A 17,432-nucleotide genomic window follows, 5' to 3' on the forward strand; every position below is an offset into this window, starting at 1 on the left:
CGGACCCTGGTACGACTTGGCTACAGAGAAAAGAAAGGAAAAGACTGAGTGTGGGCGAGGACCCAGAGTCGGGAAGTGCACAGCATGGTCAGGAAGTGGCAGCCTTTTGGGAGGGAGGGAGGGAGATGGGGGCTTCACATGTCAGGATCAGAGGAGGGTAGACATCATCCCACAGGGAGCAAGAGGCTCTTTGTGGGATCAAGCTGCTGGAAAGAAAGCAGTGAGAGTTTCTGGCTCTGCCCCTCACATCCTGACCCCTCTGAGCCCCATAGGTCATCAAGCAGCTGATGCGTAAGGAGTTTACCCTGGAGTTCTCCCGAGACCGGAAGTCCATGTCAGTGTACTGCACGCCTACTAGCCCTGGCCTGGCAGCCCAGGGCAGCAAGATGTTTGTGAAGGTGGGGCCTGCCTAATTGGCCTGGGGCTTCTGCACATGTGGAGTCCCTGGGAGGTCTGATCTTCAGTCCTCTGAAGAGCTAGTGACTGCCACTGTGGGAGACTGAGGGAGGTGTGAGGCCCACTGTCGAAGCAGTGAATCTAGAATGAGGGTGGTCAGCCCTCCATGGGGAACTGGGAGCAGGATCCAGCCTTGGTGGAGATAAAGCCAGGGCCAGGCACCAAGGCTTGCCGCTCACCATGGCCCCAACTCTGGGCTGAGAGGCACTGCCTTGTCACATGACCTTGGGGTCACCTATGCTCCTCCATGAGCCTCAGTCTCCCCATCTGAATGGCAAGGTCAAGCTGGAAGGTCTCAAAAGCCTTTTTTACCTCTGATGGGGGTATTGCGGTGGTTGGTGCCCATCTCTGGTGCTTCATGTTCTGGAAACTGAGTCCTAGGGAAGGAAGTCTCCCATCCAGACTTCTGCCCATCACACTGCCTGTCACTGCTTTTCAACCTGAAGTAGGAATGACAGCCCTAACTTCACACTGAAATGGAGGTTTTAACCCCTTTTGAAATGAAAAGGCTTCTGTATTGGGATCTTGGGCCACCTTGAAAACTTAGCATTTGGAGTGCCTTTTGGGGAGAGGGAGAAGGCGTTGATGGAGGGTTCAGAAGCTATTCCCAAGGTGTGAATAGAGGCAAGACCCCAGGTGAGACCCCAAGGCTACTGAGAAACATGTCACCCCCAAGAACACCTTCCCAGAGCCACACCCTCAGCATGGCTCTATTTCTGGTCCCCAGGCAGGGCTCAGCTTGCCTCCTGTTGCTGAGCCCCCTGCAGAATTGGGATCCCAGCTGCACCAGATTGGCAGGGAGGCAGGACCTGTAGGAGGGCTGCCCGTTCTATCCCCCCCTCCCCAAATGCTGCAGCAGACCTTCCCAGCTTTGGGTTGGTAGGGGGGAGGGTGCCACCCAATGGGCAGCCACAACCCCCCATTCCTTTTGGGTTTTCTCACAGTGAGGCCCCCTTGGTTCTCACTCTGAACTTTCAAAGAATGGAATCTGGGCCATATCTTGCTTTGTGTCCCCTTGGATGGCATTTTCCATTTCTGGGCCTCAACTTCCTCAGTTGGGCAAGAGGGGAAGGAAGGGGTCCTGACTGACAGAGTTGCCTCTCCCCTCACCCATGATACAGGGGGCTCCTGAGAGTGTGATCGAGCGCTGCAGCTCAGTCCGAGTGGGAAGCCACACAGTACCCCTGACTGCCACGTGCAGAGAGCAGATCCTGGCCAAGATTCGGGATTGGGGCTCAGGCTCAGACATGTTGCGCTGCCTGGCGCTGGCCACTCGGGATGCACCCCCAAGGAAGGAGGACATGCAGCTGGACGACTGCAGCAAGTTTGTGCAGTACGAGGTGGGTGCCAGGGCAGAGCCCCAAGGCTGGGAGCTGTGCGTCTCCCTGCAAAGGCTGGGCAGGTAGGAGGTTGAGCATGGGCCCAGGCTCCACTTGCATCTGCCCCCTCCCTACAGATGGACCTGACTTTTGTGGGCTGCGTGGGCATGCTGGACCCTCCAAGGCCTGAGGTGGCTGCTTGCATCGCACGCTGCCACCAGGCCGGCATCCGTGTGGTCATGATCACAGGGGACAACAAAGGAACAGCTGTGGCCATCTGCCGCCGCCTTGGCATCTTCAGGGACGCAGAGGACGTGGTGGGGAAGGCCTACACAGGTCGCGAATTTGACGACCTCAGCCCTGAGGAGCAGCGCCATGCCTGCCGCACAGCATGCTGTTTCGCCCGCGTGGAACCTGCACACAAGTCCCGAATCGTAGAGAACCTACAGTCCTTTAATGAGATCACCGCCATGGTGAGGCCACAAGATGGGAGCCGAGTTGAGGTGGGGAGGGGTGAGGGGAACACTGGCCATAGAGCTTAGAAAGAGCAACCCATACCACCTCTGCCTCTGCTTCATTCTTATTTTTTCCAACAGTTTGTTACAAAAAATCTCAAACAGAAAGAAATTAAAATAGTTTTATAGTAAACACCTGTAATATCTATGATCTAGATTCTACACGTAATATTCTGTTTGCTTTGCAAATACCTATCCATCTATCCATCCTTAATCCATCTTTTCTTAAATAAATTTCAAAGGAAGTTGCAGGCATTGGTACACTTCACCCTCACATAATCTAGAATGCATACTCTAGAGAGCAGCATTTCTTTGTGGTTCTCTTTTTTTCCTTTTTGAGGCAAAACTTACATGCAATGAAATGCACAAGTCTTAAGCATATCATTCATTTGATGTGTTTTGATAAGTGCAGACACACCTTTGCATGTCATCCGAACCCTTATCAAGATAAGGAACATTACTATGGACCCATGAAGTTCCCTCACATACCTTCCCCATCAGGCCCCTCTCTCACAACAGGCCATTTTTCCACCATCGATTGCCTGTCCTAGATTTTCATATGAATGGGATCATACAGTACGTACTCTTGTGTCTGGCTTCTTTCTTTTGAAATTTATCCATGTTGTTTGGATATCAGTAGATGATTGTTTTTTTTAATCATTGAGTAGCATTCTGCCATGTGACTATAACCACAGTTTATTTACCCATTCACCTTTGGATAGACCTTTTGTTTGGGCCCAGTTTTCTTTCCTTTTCTTTTCTTTTTTTTTTTTTTTTTTTTTTTTTTTTGTCTCATTCTTTGATTACAGACCTATTCTCAACACTGATCTGATTCTTGACCCCAATCTCACCCCTGACCTGGTCTCTGTTGACCTCCACCTCCAGTCCTTTACCTTGACTTTAATGCTAACCTGTGATCCAGTCTTGACCTTGATAACTGAGCTGGTCACCAGTCTTGACTACAGTTGTAATCTGGTTCTTAACTTTATTTTTGACCTTCATGTTGACTTGGTTCCTGACCTTGAACTTGACCATCTTAATCTGATTTTTACTTTGAGCTCAGCCTTGTTAGGGGCTGCAGTCTTGACCTGCACCCTGACCTGATCCTTGACATTGACCTTGACCCCTAAAAACCAATACTTTTTGTAGACCTCAACTTTATATGGCCTCTAATCTTGACCTTGACTGCATCTCCAACCTTGACTGTGACATCATTCCTGATGTGGACCATAACCTTGATTTGGCCTCTGACTTTGACTTGACCTTTACCTGAGTCCAGTGTTGACCCAGACCTTCACCTTGGCTCCAACCTTTAGCTATAACACCTACCTGGTTCTTTTCCTGGGCCACAACCTTGACCTCATCCCTGACTTAACCTTAATTTTGCCCCTAATCTCAATTTCGTCTTCTACACCACATCCAACCTGAATTTCATCTCCACCATCATCAGTGACCCACCGTCTTCCCCAAGTCCACCTCATCAAGAAGATGAGGACCTTCAAATTGATCTTCTCTTCAAAATTGTCCTGGTCTGCAACCACCTCATCCCCAGCCCAATCTCTTAAGTTCATTTTCAACCTCACCATTTGCTCTGTTCAGCTGTCTGCTTCCTTGGGGATGTCCCCTGAGCTTAGGGATAGACTTAGTTGAGGGGAGTCAAGGAAGGAGAAGTGAAGTTTCTTAGGCATGATTCTACCTAACTTTGCCCCTAGACCGGAGACGGGGTGAATGATGCCCCGGCTCTGAAGAAAGCAGAGATTGGCATTGCCATGGGCTCTGGCACAGCTGTGGCCAAGTCAGCAGCCGAGATGGTGCTGTCAGATGACAACTTTGCCTCGATCGTGGCCGCGGTGGAGGAGGGACGTGCCATCTACAACAACATGAAGCAGTTCATCCGCTACCTCATCTCCTCCAATGTGGGCGAGGTGGTCTGGTGAGGCCCTGGATTTCCTCTTCCCAGCCCTCTTGACCAGCTTTAGGTCACTAAGGGAAATGCCTCTTCCTGGGATGGGGCTATAAGGGTGGAGGGACACATGTTCTGCCCTGGCGGGGGCCTCCTAGGGTCTCACCTCAAGGAGGGCAAGGGCAGGAGCACCTCATCATTCCTCCAGAGGCCTCGGTGAACCCCAGCCCCCAAAGAGGGGCCTAAAAAGTGCCCTATCATCCCTCAGCCATAACTCCCACATTTAGAGTTGGCAAGATGGGAGAACTAGCCCCACTTTGGGGCAGTAATTGTGCTCACATGTGTATGTGAATGTGTGCACACAGTTGTGTGTGAGCATGGTGTGTGTACTCAAATGAAAGGTATGTGTACACATGTGCATGTGTGCTCTTGTGCATCTTTGGGCATAAGTACAAGCACAGAGGATTTGTGCCAGTGTATAATTTGTACACACTCAGGCTCACATGTGAGAGATGCCTGTGGGGAATGGTGAGCACAGGTTTGCCTGGACACATGTGAATTCTGCAGTCTCTGCATGTGAGGACAAGCATTGTAGGTGCTTATGTTTGTGTAATTGTGTGGCCTGTGCTAAATTGTGTGGCCTGTCTGTTAAAAAAAAAAATGTGTATGTACTCAGGCGCGCGTTGTCCATGTGCGCACATGCCCTAGAGGAGTTGTGGCCTAAGCAGGAGAGGCCTAAAGGGCAGATTTGTCCAGGCTCCAGAGCTGAGATTGAGCGCAGGACTGACCCAGTGTGGGGCAGAGCCATGTGCACACATAAGAACTGGCAAAGTGAGATGGGGCTCCTGTGCAGACAGTAGGTGAGCTTCCCAGCCTTGGGTGTGAGTAGGAGCTGAACCCCCCAGTTGCTGGGGACTAGAGCCTGTGACTCTGGTTCCAGCATCTTCCTCACGGCAATTCTGGGCCTCCCGGAAGCCCTGATCCCTGTGCAGCTGCTTTGGGTGAACCTGGTGACAGATGGGCTACCTGCCACAGCCCTGGGCTTTAACCCACCAGACCTGGACATCATGGAGAAGCTGCCAAGGAACCCTCATGAGGCCCTCATCAGCGGCTGGCTCTTTTTTCGATATCTGGCTATTGGAGGTGAGTGGCGCCCTCATTGGGGTTTCAGGGGCTTCTTGAGAGCTTCTCTCACTTAGGCTTGCAAACTACAGACAGAATGCCTGGGCCTGGCTCATGCCAAAAGAAACTGTGGGCTCATCTCATGGAAAAGACTAGAGCATGCCTCGGGTATGGCTGGATCCAGGCCTCAGGATCACCGGCATATTTTGGCTCTGCCTCAGCTCCATTCTCAGGCATCCCCTGGAGGTGGGGATGGCTGCTACAGCTGTAGCCTCATGTTTACTCCATCCCAACCCCAAATTCAACAGAACAGAGAGCGACCCCTCAGTAATATGACAAAAGTCTCAGACCTGTTCTTGGCCCAGATTGGGTCACCTGCTTATCTCCTACCAATCACCGTGGCCAGGGGAGTGGTGGGTGCTGATTGCCGGTCAGGGCCCACCACTGTTACTAAGGACAGGTGCTTGCAAACCACATGGCTCAGAGAGGGAGAGGGTTGTTCTTTGACAGAAATTCAGGAGATTGTTAGGAAGGGGAAGTCGATGCCAGAAAACCACAGCTATCCACTATAGCCAGTTTCCTCCTCTCCTCCTTGCAGTGTACGTGGGCCTGGCCACGGTGGCTGCCGCCACCTGGTGGTTCCTTTATGATGCCGAGGGACCTCACGTCACCTTCTACCAACTGGTAAGCAAGGACAGCCAGGGAGCCTGTTGGGGTTATTTCTGAGGTAGAACTCACAGCCCAAGTAGTTGTTGGAGTTCCAGGGGAAAGGGGCCTGGAACCCCGTGGTTGGCCTACAGCTGTCCCTCCCTACCCCCATACACATACACAGACATCCACCATCGAAGGGAGGCATGCTCAGAAGCCACTGGAAACCTAGAGATAGCAGCCCAGCTCCTGAGCCAGAGAAGTGGTTACTCCTTCGCCCAATCATTTGGTTAGGGGGCTAACAAGGGGCATAACTGCACAGAAATATCTTACCTTTATCATGGAACCCCCCCAAAAATTGAGGGCTCAGAGATATGAACACCTGAAAGGTAGAACTTCAGGCAGGGGGTCCGAGTAAGGAAATTGAGAGTGGAGGGAAGGAATCTGCCAGGCTCCCCCTCCACCTCCATACCAACATGCTTCTCTAGAAAGGGATCCACTGACCTCTTGAAGTCACCTGCCTAGCAGGTGCCCACCACAGGGCTAGCTTAGCTCAGCATAGCTCTAGAAGCAAGCAAGGAGACCCCTCAGCTGCTATCTGTCAGTCTGTCCCTCTGTCTGGCATTTCCTTTTTTTATTATTATTTTTAAAGATTTATTTATTTATTTGAGAGAGAATAAGCGGGTAGAGAGGCAGAGGGAAAGGGAGAGAGAATCCAAGCAGACTCCATGCTGAGCACAGAGCCCGATGTGGGGCTTGATCTCACAATGCTGAGATCACAACCTGAGCCAAAACTGAGTTGGACGCTTTACTGACTGCGCCACCCAGGCGCCCCTGTCTGGGTATCTCTTTTGCTTCAAAGAACCTTCGCAGCGAATCTAGCAAAGGCAGTTGTGGATTTTTCATTTAAAGCTGAGAGCTGCAGGGATTTAGGGTCTTCTTCCTCTGAGTGTACCTGCCTTCGTTACCTTCTTGTGGATAGAAGAGCTCAAAGGAGGGACCTGACCCTTTGCCCTATCACTGGCTGTCCTCCCTGGGAGGCTCTGTGATTTCAGGCCTTATCGCAGTATTCACATCTAGGTACAGTCAGCTCAGGGATACTTTCCTGGTACCCACCAGCCCTCTAGCATGTGGGCTCTCCTTTCTGACAGCAGTGCAGAGCACAGGCCCAGGCTCTCATCCCAAAGCCTGGTGCCCCTCAGCCCTTGGCAGAAAGTTCAGGCCAGCCTCAAGCACCTCTGCTCAGTTAGCTCCTATGGGAGCAGCAAGGTGCAGGGCAAGGGCGTGCTGACCATCCTGCCTCTGCCTCCTTCAGCACTGTCTCTATTACCCTCCTTTATCTACAGATCTCAAATCTCCCAGGATACCCCACCCCCACCGCGGTCTTTCTTCTGAGCCCAGTCCCATATATCCAGCCGGATATCTCCTCTAGGATGTCCCACAGGCCCACTGCACTCACCAAAATCGAATCTATCACCTTTCCCCAAATAATCCCTTTCCTTCATCCCCATCTCAGTTCTACAGCCAACCTGGTCACCCATGCCAGACCTGTGGGGGTCATGGTAGACACATACCCCATGCCCACTACTAGTTAGTCCCCAGTCCCATTGGTGCCACCTTCCCAACTGTCTTCAGGTCATTCCATTTCTCATTATTTATCCATCTGGTCAAAAAATGACTATTAAGCATCAACTGTATGCCCGTCACCAAGCACACAAAGGCTCTGCAAAGACCTGGGAAGAACGTGGAAGTGGGCAGTCACATTTTAGGTGAGAAGCTTCAGCAGAAAAAATACAAGTGGCTGTGGGACTTGGAGGTGGTCTAGGGTTAGACCTAAGGTAGAGCTTTCAGCTTCGGTTGTTGGAATTTCAGCAGAGCCGCCTAGAACTGCCCTTGGTTTCTGAAGGAAGCTGTCAAAAGGCAGCAGAGTGGTTAAGAGCACAGAGCATGGAAACTGGACCCAGGCTACCTGGGTCCACACCCTAGTTCTGGCCACACACTGGCTGTGTAACTTTGGACAGGCTACTTAGCCTCTCTATTAGTGTCCTCATCTATAAAATGGGTAATAATTGTCCCTGCCTCGGCCTCATAAGGCAGTCAGGAGGATTAACTTGGAGTCAATTCTTGTAAAGTGCTTAGACCAACATCTGGCACATAGTAAGAGTTGTGTAAGTATTAATTAAATTAATGAAACATAGAGGAGGCCTTGCAGGATAAGGTAAATAGGAAATAGCCAGGGAGGCAAAGGGAAGGAGTAGGCAGAGCAGTGGTGTCACCCAGAGAAAACAAGCCCCCACCCCCACAAGGCTCACAATGAACCTATGAGACAGAAGTTCCAGCCCTGAGTACCTTCTAATAAACAATTCAAGAGGCCACACTATGACTCATGACCTGGGGCATAATGCACACGTGTGGCAGATGCACACTGGTAAAACCCAGGAGGTCTGAATTGGGCAGGGCATTTATCTATTGAAACATCGTGATGTGCCCCTGTTTGTATATTTTTCTCTCTGCACAGGCATAAAGCTCTAGGCTTGCACATGCTTGAGTGGGAGGGGTGTACACTGCATTTGTATGCACATGGATGCATAGGTCATTAAGATCTGGAAAAGTGGGGCCTGACCATAGTGGTACAACAGGAAGAGGCATTTGGTCCTCTTGTTCTCCGGGTGGAATCAAATTTTAGGACACTGCCACATAAAAACATGCACTTGTCCCCAATACTGGTGCTTGATTTTTGGAGAAAATCCCACTGTTGATTTAAATGAGATAAGAATCTCCACCTCTTTGTTGAAATAAGAAATCTAGCCAAGCCATAGTCTTTTAGAATTTTTCATCCTGCCTGAGAGAGAAGAGGAAAGTGCTAGCGGCCCCTTCTGGCTGACAGTCACCTTACCCGGTGGTATTTATGCAGTGTGGGAAAACAGGGACCTATTTACGGGACAGGAGCTCAGAGAGCCTGTCATTTTATAGATTTCTCTTTGAGGGTTATTTTTACATCACGTGGATCCAGCTTTTAAACAACTTTAGCTTAAAAGATCTCTGTGTTCAGATGATAATCCAGAGAACAAATTTATGTTATTGGAGAAGGAAGCTGTCTAACTGTGATGAATATTCACACTCATCCCAGTGTTGTGGAAGAGAACAGGATAGAAGTTCTCACGCATGTCCTCAGCTCAGCATCTTATCTCAGCAGACTCTGTAAGCAAAGTCTGTGAACAGGAAGCAAACTCTCCCCTGGGACTGCAGGGCCAACAGCCACATCGCCTATAGAGCCCTGAGATCTTTTCCTTAATTATGAGGAAGCCGTGTAGTAAGCCCGCACCTAGCAATTCATTAATCCGTGTCGTAAGCAAAACACAAGTCTGGTAGAACTCAGTTTCCGTGGCAGAAATGGAGGGAGATATGAATGGAATCTTATTTAATAGCAGTGATTAGGGTACATGCAGCCTTTGCCCACCAAAGGTGAATTCTATTCAAACAATTTGGCTGATTGGTTATCAGCATTTACTTGTTCTGTGGTCTCAGTAAATCATCGCCCCCACTCTGGCAGCTCCGATATTCAGGGCACCCCATGCACCCTCAGGGTAAAGACCGCATCCTCCCTCTGATCCCAGGGCCCTCTTCTGTCCTCCCCATCCCAATGCTAGCTGCTCTTACTCTGTCCCTCCATAGCTGTGCCCCAGGATGGCCTGCCTTTTCCTCCAGCACAGTGTCGCCCCTCTGACCCCATCCTGGGTGGGTGCCCCTCCTTGGGCCCACCGCATGGCAGCACTTTGCCCAGTGGTTGTATTATGTGCTCAGATGTGGGCTGAGGATGGAGTGAGGCCTCCCTCTTCCCACACACCGGACCCTCTCCTGACCGCTGTTCTCTCCCACCCCACCCCACCCAACCTTGGTACCCTCAGAGGAACTTCCTGAAGTGCTCCAAGGACAACCCACTCTTTGCTGACATCGACTGCGAGGTCTTCGAGTCACGCTTTCCCACAACCATGGCCTTGTCTGTGCTGGTGACCATTGAAATGTGTAATGCCCTCAACAGGTGGGCTGGGCAGAGGGGCCTGGAGCTGGGGTTGAGAGATGGGGGAGTGAGGCCTAAGTGTGGCGGCTGAGAGTCAGTCAGGGCCCAGATTTGGGGTCAGAGACATCCAGGATTGTGGTCTGAGGATCAGGGGGTTTGGAATTAGGGCCTAAGTGTCAGAGGGGTTCCAAAGGGGGTTTTGAGAGTAAGTGGGGCCAGAATTGAAATCTAGGGAACAAAGAGGGCCACGACTGGGGCCTGAATAAATGGAGGGGCCAAGAGTGGGTCTGAGGGACAGAGAAAGGGCGTCCAAGCCCTAGGACAGGCCCCTGGGGCTGAGCAAGTTAACTGTGACACACCCCTCCTGGCTACACTGGCCTCCTGAAGCGCTCCAGCCTGTAGGCCCAGTTCAGGAAGTGCTGAGGCCCAGGCCACACGGTGGATGGCGCCCACAGCAGGGCCTGCAGTGAGTACTCTGTGCCCTTGGCAGTGTCTCAGAGAACCAGTCGCTGCTGCGGATGCCGCCCTGGCTGAACCCTTGGCTGCTGGCCGCTGTGGTCATGTCCATGGCCCTGCACTTCCTCATCCTACTGGTGCCGCCCCTGCCCGTGAGTTTCTGCCCTGCCCCAGTCCTCTTCTGTGACAGGGCCCATACCCTCCTGCAACGGTCTGGCCCTGGGGTGGTCACTGGGCCTCTCTGGGCCCTTCTGCTATGGAAACTGCCTGGCAGATGGGGAGTGGGGAGATCTGAAAGTGCTTGGCACGAACAGCTTATGCTCTGGGAATCCTCAGACTCAGGGGACTGAAGAGGTGCAGATAAGACCTCTTGCTGTGGGGGATCTCCCAAGGCGAGGGCAAGGAGGAGACTATGTTCCTCCCCAGTACAGAATCCCTCCCATTTCTCAAACAGGACCAAGATGATTTGGTCATTGGGGGAGGGCAGAGGAGGGCAGGCTCTTCTGGCAGAGGAACCAGGGTAGACAAAGATCTGGAGGTAGGACCTTGCTCACGAAGAGTCCATGGTAGCCCGGGTGTATGAAGCAGGTAGATGGTGGGGGCACAGCTTTAACCACACCTCCCCCCTCCCCAGCTTATTTTCCAGGTGACCCCACTGAGTGGGCGCCAGTGGGTGGTGGTGCTCCAGATATCTCTGCCTGTCATCCTGCTTGATGAAGCCCTCAAGTACCTGTCCCGGAACCACATGGATGGTGAGTGGGGAGCTCCAGACCCTCCCCACCCTGCTTGCCTCTAGCCTGCTTCCCTGCCCACCTCCCTGCTTGCCTCTCTTCCCAGGCTGCAGCCTCCCTGTCTGAACAGAAAAAGAAGTATTCTCGGATCTCCAAGTGGAGGACGAGAAGGGGCTCTGTTCTGGTGGCTATGGCCTGTGGTACCTGCAGGGTCTTATGCTACAGCAGCCAAGAGCACTACTCAGAGCCATGTTCCCTCCCTCTCCTCACTTGCCACCAACCCTGCATGGCCAGGCCCACTGTACCCTCCTTTGGGCCTTGGCCTTGGACTTCTCTGAACCCAGCCTGCCTTTATGCAGGCATGCTCAGGACAGTCTCCCGGGCATGGAGTGGGCAGCTACTGACCACCTCCGGGACCCTAGACCACACTGGGTTGACCTCTTTGGTGTCACCTTGTAGGAGGGTGGAAGAGGGGGTTCTCCTGTTTCTGAGCTCACAGCTCTGGGTCTGCCTTAATCCAGGAAAAGAGGGACAATGGCAGAGGCAGAGTTGGGGGCAGCATGTAGAGGAGTGGGCTGGGGCATAGCATCCATCTGCCGACCTCTGCTGGCGGAGGAGCCTCAGAGAGTGGGGGATTCTAAACCTCCCGTGCGCAAGGGAGGCCACCTCTTCTCCCTGTCAGAGCTGCTTAGAGAGGGAAGAAGTGGGGGCAAAAAACTCCCTGTTCCTGGGAGTGTGAGCCAAGTCAGTAGCCCCATGGCCAGGCTGCTGTGGAGGGTCTGGATTAGGCCCAGCTATGGCCAAAGCCTGCATGGGAGCAGCTGGGTCCTTGAGGGCCATCTCTGGCAGGAATGTGCCCCAGCCTCAGGGGAGGGAGCCTGGAGTTGGGGGGCTATAAATAGATCACGTGCTTGTCATTCCATAGGGGCCAAGGCAATCAATCGGCTCCTATCTCCCACGCTGGCCAGTCCTCCTGGGCACTGCAAACATTTTATCTTATTAAAGAGGCCAAAACAAGTTGGCCTCCTGAAGAAGCTGGCCCACCATGGGTCTGTCCATACTGGACGCACACACAGGGGCTCACCTGAGGGCGGGGCTAAGGTGCTCGGCCAAAGCAAGGCCTTGTTGGAGCGCATGGGTGAGGTAGCAGGGAGCAAGACAAGGCCTTTTGCCCCCTGTATGGTTCTTTCTGACCCACCCACTATGCTTACTCCTAGGGAGCTGAAGAAGGTGAAATAGATCTAAACTTCCATCCTTGGGAGCCCAGGGCCTCCCCATTTCTGGCTGAAGCGCAGGGGTGGTCTACGAGAAAATCCACTGGCCAACCTTGATCACACTAACTCACCTGTGAAGTCAGGTCTCGTTGGCAGCTTGGGCGGCTTCTCTGTCTTCCTTGAGAGCCTTCCCTAGCAGCCACAACAGCCAAGGGGCTCAGCAAATTTTCTTGAGAAAACTTTCAAAATTTCTTAGCCAATGGGGAAAACCTGTGTCTCGGGCACTATTCAGTCCTGGCTGCTGGATGGTGACCCTAACAGGATGGGACAGGTTGGAAGGGCTAGGGAGGGAGCAATCCCTGCTGGCCCAGGGTTGGAGGTGATTTCTAGAAGAGGCAAGGTCTGAGCAGAGGTTTGAAAGGGGAGGATGGAACTTGGTGCGGAAAGAGCTAAGCTAGCATGCTTTGGCGTTTCTAGTGGGGCTGGGGCTCAGAGTGCAGGGGAGAGAGGTAAGACTAGAGTGCAGAAAGGGCCTCGAATGCCAAGTTAAGGACCCTGGACATATCCTCATGGCAGTGGGAGCCAGAAAGGGTGGAAGCATGGAAGGGACTGGGGTAACCATGGAGGACAGATGTGAGGGGCAAGGCAGGGAGGCTGATGAGCTGTGTTGAGCTGGTCTGAGGGGAGACACTGAGTCCAGCCCAGGGTGAGCTGGTTCTAGGCAACACCTCCACCTCCACCATGAACCTGAGATGTTGACTATGGTCCTCGTGAGGCTTGGCTTGAAAGGGTGGTGCCCTGCTGTAGGGAGTGGCTGTGGGGCCCACAGGGCATGTGTGGCCCCATGGGAGAGGTGGAGTGGTGTGCGCCCGCTGCAAGCCAAACAGCTCTGCCCTGTGTGGCTGTAGTCCCTCGGGCCTCCTAAAGCCGATGGGGCGGGGGTGAGAGAGGGGACCCTGCTACATTCCCAAGCCAGCCTGGTGGCCTTTTAGGGAAGTTTTGCTGAGGCTTGATGCTCGTAGCTTCCCTATGATTTATGAGGGAATGTGTCCTGGGAAGAATTGCAGATGCCCGGTCAGCCCCAGGGGGTAGGCAAGGGGGCGAGGGGGGGTCCTCTTGCCCCATCTTCTGGCTGTACCCAGGTGTGGCTGAGCAGCTGTCAGGCAAAGAGGCCGTCGGGCCAGACTGAGGGGAGAGGAGGCCTGGAGAAACTGGGTGGAGACAGATCTGGGAGAGTCCGGGATGCGAGGTGGGCTTGCCTTTATGCCGAAGGCAATGGAGAGCCACCCAAGGGGATGACAGCCTGGATTTGTAGTGTGATGCCAGGGTCAGGAGCATGACGGTGAGGTAAGGGGGGGCTAAGGGCAGGGCAGAGAGGACTTGAAGGGGAAAGAGATGAACTCAAGAGATGTAGGTGGTAAAATCAGCAGACCTGAGTATATGGGATGAAGGAAGAGTTGATGCCACCAGTTTCTGGATCTCATCATACTGGGTAGTTGTTTCCCAGACTGAAAATCAAGGGCAAAATATGCCCCGGGCTGGGCTGGCATTGTTGATAGAACATGGGGAGTGAAGGAGGCCCAGGGGGCATCCGAGAACTGTGTCTGGCAGCAGCTGGATATGTGGGGCTGCATCAGGAGACACAGTGGAACTGGGGATCCGCTGATGAATGCTGTGGGAGAATGCAGCTGTCCCAGGAGAAATGGAGGATGGAAGGAGCTAGAAGGAACCAGTGTGGATGTGCACTGTCACACATACACCTCTTGGCATACTCTTGGGTTTTTCTTCCAGAAGAGAAGGACCAGAAGTGAATGCCGGGAACAGGGTGGAGTCTCCAGTGTGTACCTCAGACTGATGATGCCCAGGCCTTCACCCCGACTCTCCACACCGCCGTCACGCTCATCGCTTGCTCACTGGGCCCTGCCAAGAGTCTCTGTCCCTGCTTCTGTACACATGGGGGCTCTCTAATTCATGTCTCGGGGACTCTCCTGGGAAGTTCAGCTATGAAGCTCTAGCCCAGGAGCTGCAGCCTGGGAGGGATCTGCCCAGAAGCCAGGGAGCTGGCAGCACATCCAGACATGCAGAGCCCTCTACCCCCCAAATCCATGAGCACATTCTGGAGCAGGCACCCCCCCCCCTTGCTTGGAGGCTGGGCATTTACTTGGTGACTGGTGCCTCTACACTCATGGAGGAACTCTTGCTTAGTGACTGGTCTGGGGCCTGGTCAGTAAGGGGGTGAATTGGGGGAAACATCTGGGCCCAGCTGTGCACAGCAAGGGCAGGTAACCCCCTCCACTTTGTTTCCATAAAACAGAAGAATCATGAGGGCTTGAGCCTCTTACTGTTTGTATGCACAGGGGGTTGAAGGGTCAGAGAGAGGGACATGGAAGTAGGGGAAGGGGGCTGGGCAAGGATCCCCTTCCCAGGAGACAGCTGGCTTGCCTGCCTTGCTCTGGGCACCCTCAGGCTCAGATTTCCCTGTCCTAAGCAAATGAGATATGCCAAGTCTCTCTCGGTGCTGCCCAGTCTGCCAAGCTCAGGCCGGATTTGCCCTTCATGTCCCTGGGGCCTAAGACCCCAGACATCCTTGGGTACCTGATCACTGTGCTCTTTCAGCCCAACCCTGTGTGCACCATCCCCCAGTCTACGCAGCTGGGTGATTCTGAGTCCCCTAGACTCTTGGCCTCACTCTTTGCCTCCAACCCCGCACACCCATGAGCCGAAAGGATGTCAATAAGAATGGCTAGTTACCCAAGGGCACTTCCTCTCCCTCCCTCATTGCTGGAGGAATGTGTGTTGGATCATGTCTGATGATGGGAAAAGAGTGTTTGATGGACATAAATGTTCTTTTAACTCCGCTTTTGCCCCTTTGGCAAAAATTAGGGCTCCAGGTACTGTGGCCTCTTACCTTACCTCTCCCCGGTCCCCTCCTCTCTCAAAGTCCCCAGAGAGGCCCCATAAGAGAAGCAGAGTTGGGCAGGGCTCCCCCGGGCACCAGCCCGCAGAGATTCTCCGCTTCTTTCCTGCCGGACGATTGGCAGACCTGGAGGTGGGGGAGGGTGGTGAGGCCCTATACCCATCTGTTGACATGCAGTTGGTAGAGAAATAAAGGTTGAGTGCCTGGGGCAACAGAGGACGATCTGTCTGATTTCCTAGAGAGCAGTTCCACCATCTGCCCATGTGGTGTCCACCTGGGCTCCCACCACCCACACCCACTCACGTCAGGAACCTTGAGCCAAGGTCTGAGGTTCCCCCAGGGATTGCTGTCTTCCTCTGAGAGAGGACCCAGGAGAGACACTGATTTCCTGACCCTCTCCCAAATGGCAAATGCATGACTCTGCTCACAGGGACCGCACTTGATAGTTTGTGTACATGTTCAAAGCCCTTTGCATATGTTAAGATTCCAGTGTCATCACTAAGGAAACAGGCTGGGAAGGGTTCATGACTTGGCCTGAGGCCGGGCTAGGCCTGGAGCCTAAATACCATGGGCCTCCAGCCCTGACTATTCCATGGGTCCTGCATCTCTCCCTGAGGTTTCTCACTCTCTTTCCTTCCCCTCCTTGAACCCCAGGGTGCCATCAACTTCATGCCCTTCTAAGCCCAGCTCCAGGGCTCCTCCCCAAGGCTTCTCTCAGCTCACATTGTCCAGGGACCTTTGAGAGGCTGCTTGATATTAACTTCTGACTCACCCAGGTGGTTCTGCTGTCTGGGAGCAGGGGCTCTGTGGAGGGAATAGCTGTGTGTCCCCATCTCCCTCATTTTCTTCCTCTGGAGAGAAGATTCACTCAAGAAGTTTCTGTCTCTAATCCTCTGCCCAGTGCCCTGGGAAGGGAAATCAGGCCCTGCCCACAGAGCCAGGGACAGGACTGACTATGTAGTTTGTGGGGCTCAGTACAAAATGAAAATGTGGAGCCCTTGTTTAAGAATTAGGAGTTTCAGGGGTGCCTGGGTGGCTCAGTTGGTTAAGCGTCTGCCTTTGACTCGGGTCATGATCCCGGGGTCCTGGGATCGAGTCCCGCATCGGGCTCCCTGCTCAGCATGGAGTCTGCTTCTTCCTCTGCCTGCCGTTCTCTCCCTCTCTCTCTCTGACAAATAAATAAATAAAATTTAAAAAAAAAAAAGAATTAGTTTCAAAGCAGCGACAGCTGAGTATTAAAACGAAATGCAGGGCCTTTCTGGGCATGGGGTCCTGTGCAGCTGCATAGGTCACACATCCGTGAAGCCAGCCGTGACTGGAAGAGACACAACCCACCCTTAGGAGCTCCCGGGTTTTATTTTGGGGAAGGGCAAGATTTGGTGCATAGTTCACAGTGGGCGCCAAGGACGGGCAGAAGGAGTCTTCCTTCCGCATGGTCCATCAGTTAGACCTCTCAGATCCCAAAACCATTCTGTATGCCTCAGCTCCCTGGGTGCCCAACCAGCTCCTTGAGATGGGCCAGTCAGGGGTTATGGCTCCATTTTACAGATGAACACCCCAAAGCTCTTGGAAAGCCTGACTGTCTAGCTGGCTTCATCATGGCAGACAGACAGAACATGGAGTTAAGATGGGCATGGAGGGCTTGATGCGTAGACAGGCCAGCTTCAGCACTCCCATCAGATGGGCATGGAGGGTTCCATCAGCTGCTGGAGCTCATGGCCAGGCCTGCGCAAGTCCAGCCCTGCCAGCCCACAGCATGGAGCCTGACAGGTCAAGATGGAGCAGCCAAGGGAAACAGAGGTTTCCTACCTCACAGCCACTCAGCCCAGAGGGAATTCCAGGGCAAGCCCTGGCACACTTCTCCCTGGCTCAGGGATGGCCACTGCCAAAATGCCCAAGGCCTCACCCTGCCCCCTCCATCGGCCCAGGTTGGGCTCCCCAGGCCTCCCACGCTGTACACCGCAGAGGGGTAGGAGAGACTGGGAGAAATGGAAGGGCAAACTCAGGAAATGGAGGCCTAATGCCCACACAAAGAACTGAAGCCAACAGTCCATGGCAGCTTTACTCATCATAGCCCCAAACTGGAAACAACCCAAATAACCACCAACAGGGGAGGACAACAGGCTGTGG

General features: G+C 53.2%; 1 protein-coding gene across 10 annotated transcripts in view; it reads left to right on the plus strand.

Moving 5' to 3' along the window:
* ATP2A3 (ATPase sarcoplasmic/endoplasmic reticulum Ca2+ transporting 3) overlaps positions 1 to 17,432 on the plus strand; it is a 49,687-nt gene that overhangs the window by 28,372 nt on the left and 3,883 nt on the right. For 6 of the 10 annotated variants that reach the window (XM_073890216.1, XM_025851335.2, XM_073890219.1 and 3 more), the window contains 9 exons: positions 273 to 398; positions 1,578 to 1,796; positions 1,913 to 2,248; positions 4,003 to 4,223; positions 5,134 to 5,336; positions 5,914 to 5,999; positions 9,872 to 10,005; positions 10,475 to 10,592; positions 11,075 to 11,192. In XM_073890216.1, coding sequence (XP_073746317.1) covers positions 273 to 398; positions 1,578 to 1,796; positions 1,913 to 2,248; positions 4,003 to 4,223; positions 5,134 to 5,336; positions 5,914 to 5,999; positions 9,872 to 10,005; positions 10,475 to 10,592; positions 11,075 to 11,192 — 1,561 coding nt within the window. Of the gene's footprint in view, positions 1 to 272; positions 399 to 1,577; positions 1,797 to 1,912; positions 2,249 to 4,002; positions 4,224 to 5,133; positions 5,337 to 5,913; positions 6,000 to 9,871; positions 10,006 to 10,474; positions 10,593 to 11,074; positions 11,193 to 11,515; positions 13,747 to 14,176; positions 15,520 to 17,432 lie in introns of those variants that run through there. The other 4 variants (XM_025851340.2, XM_025851341.2, XM_073890217.1 and 1 more) reach the window with 4 other exon arrangements.

Source organism: Callorhinus ursinus, unplaced genomic scaffold (genome assembly GCF_003265705.2).
Source record: "Callorhinus ursinus isolate GAN/ISIS: 27379988/994484 unplaced genomic scaffold, GSC_fseal_2.0 scaffold133, whole genome shotgun sequence".
Classification (NCBI taxonomy): Eukaryota; Metazoa; Chordata; class Mammalia; order Carnivora; family Otariidae; genus Callorhinus; species Callorhinus ursinus.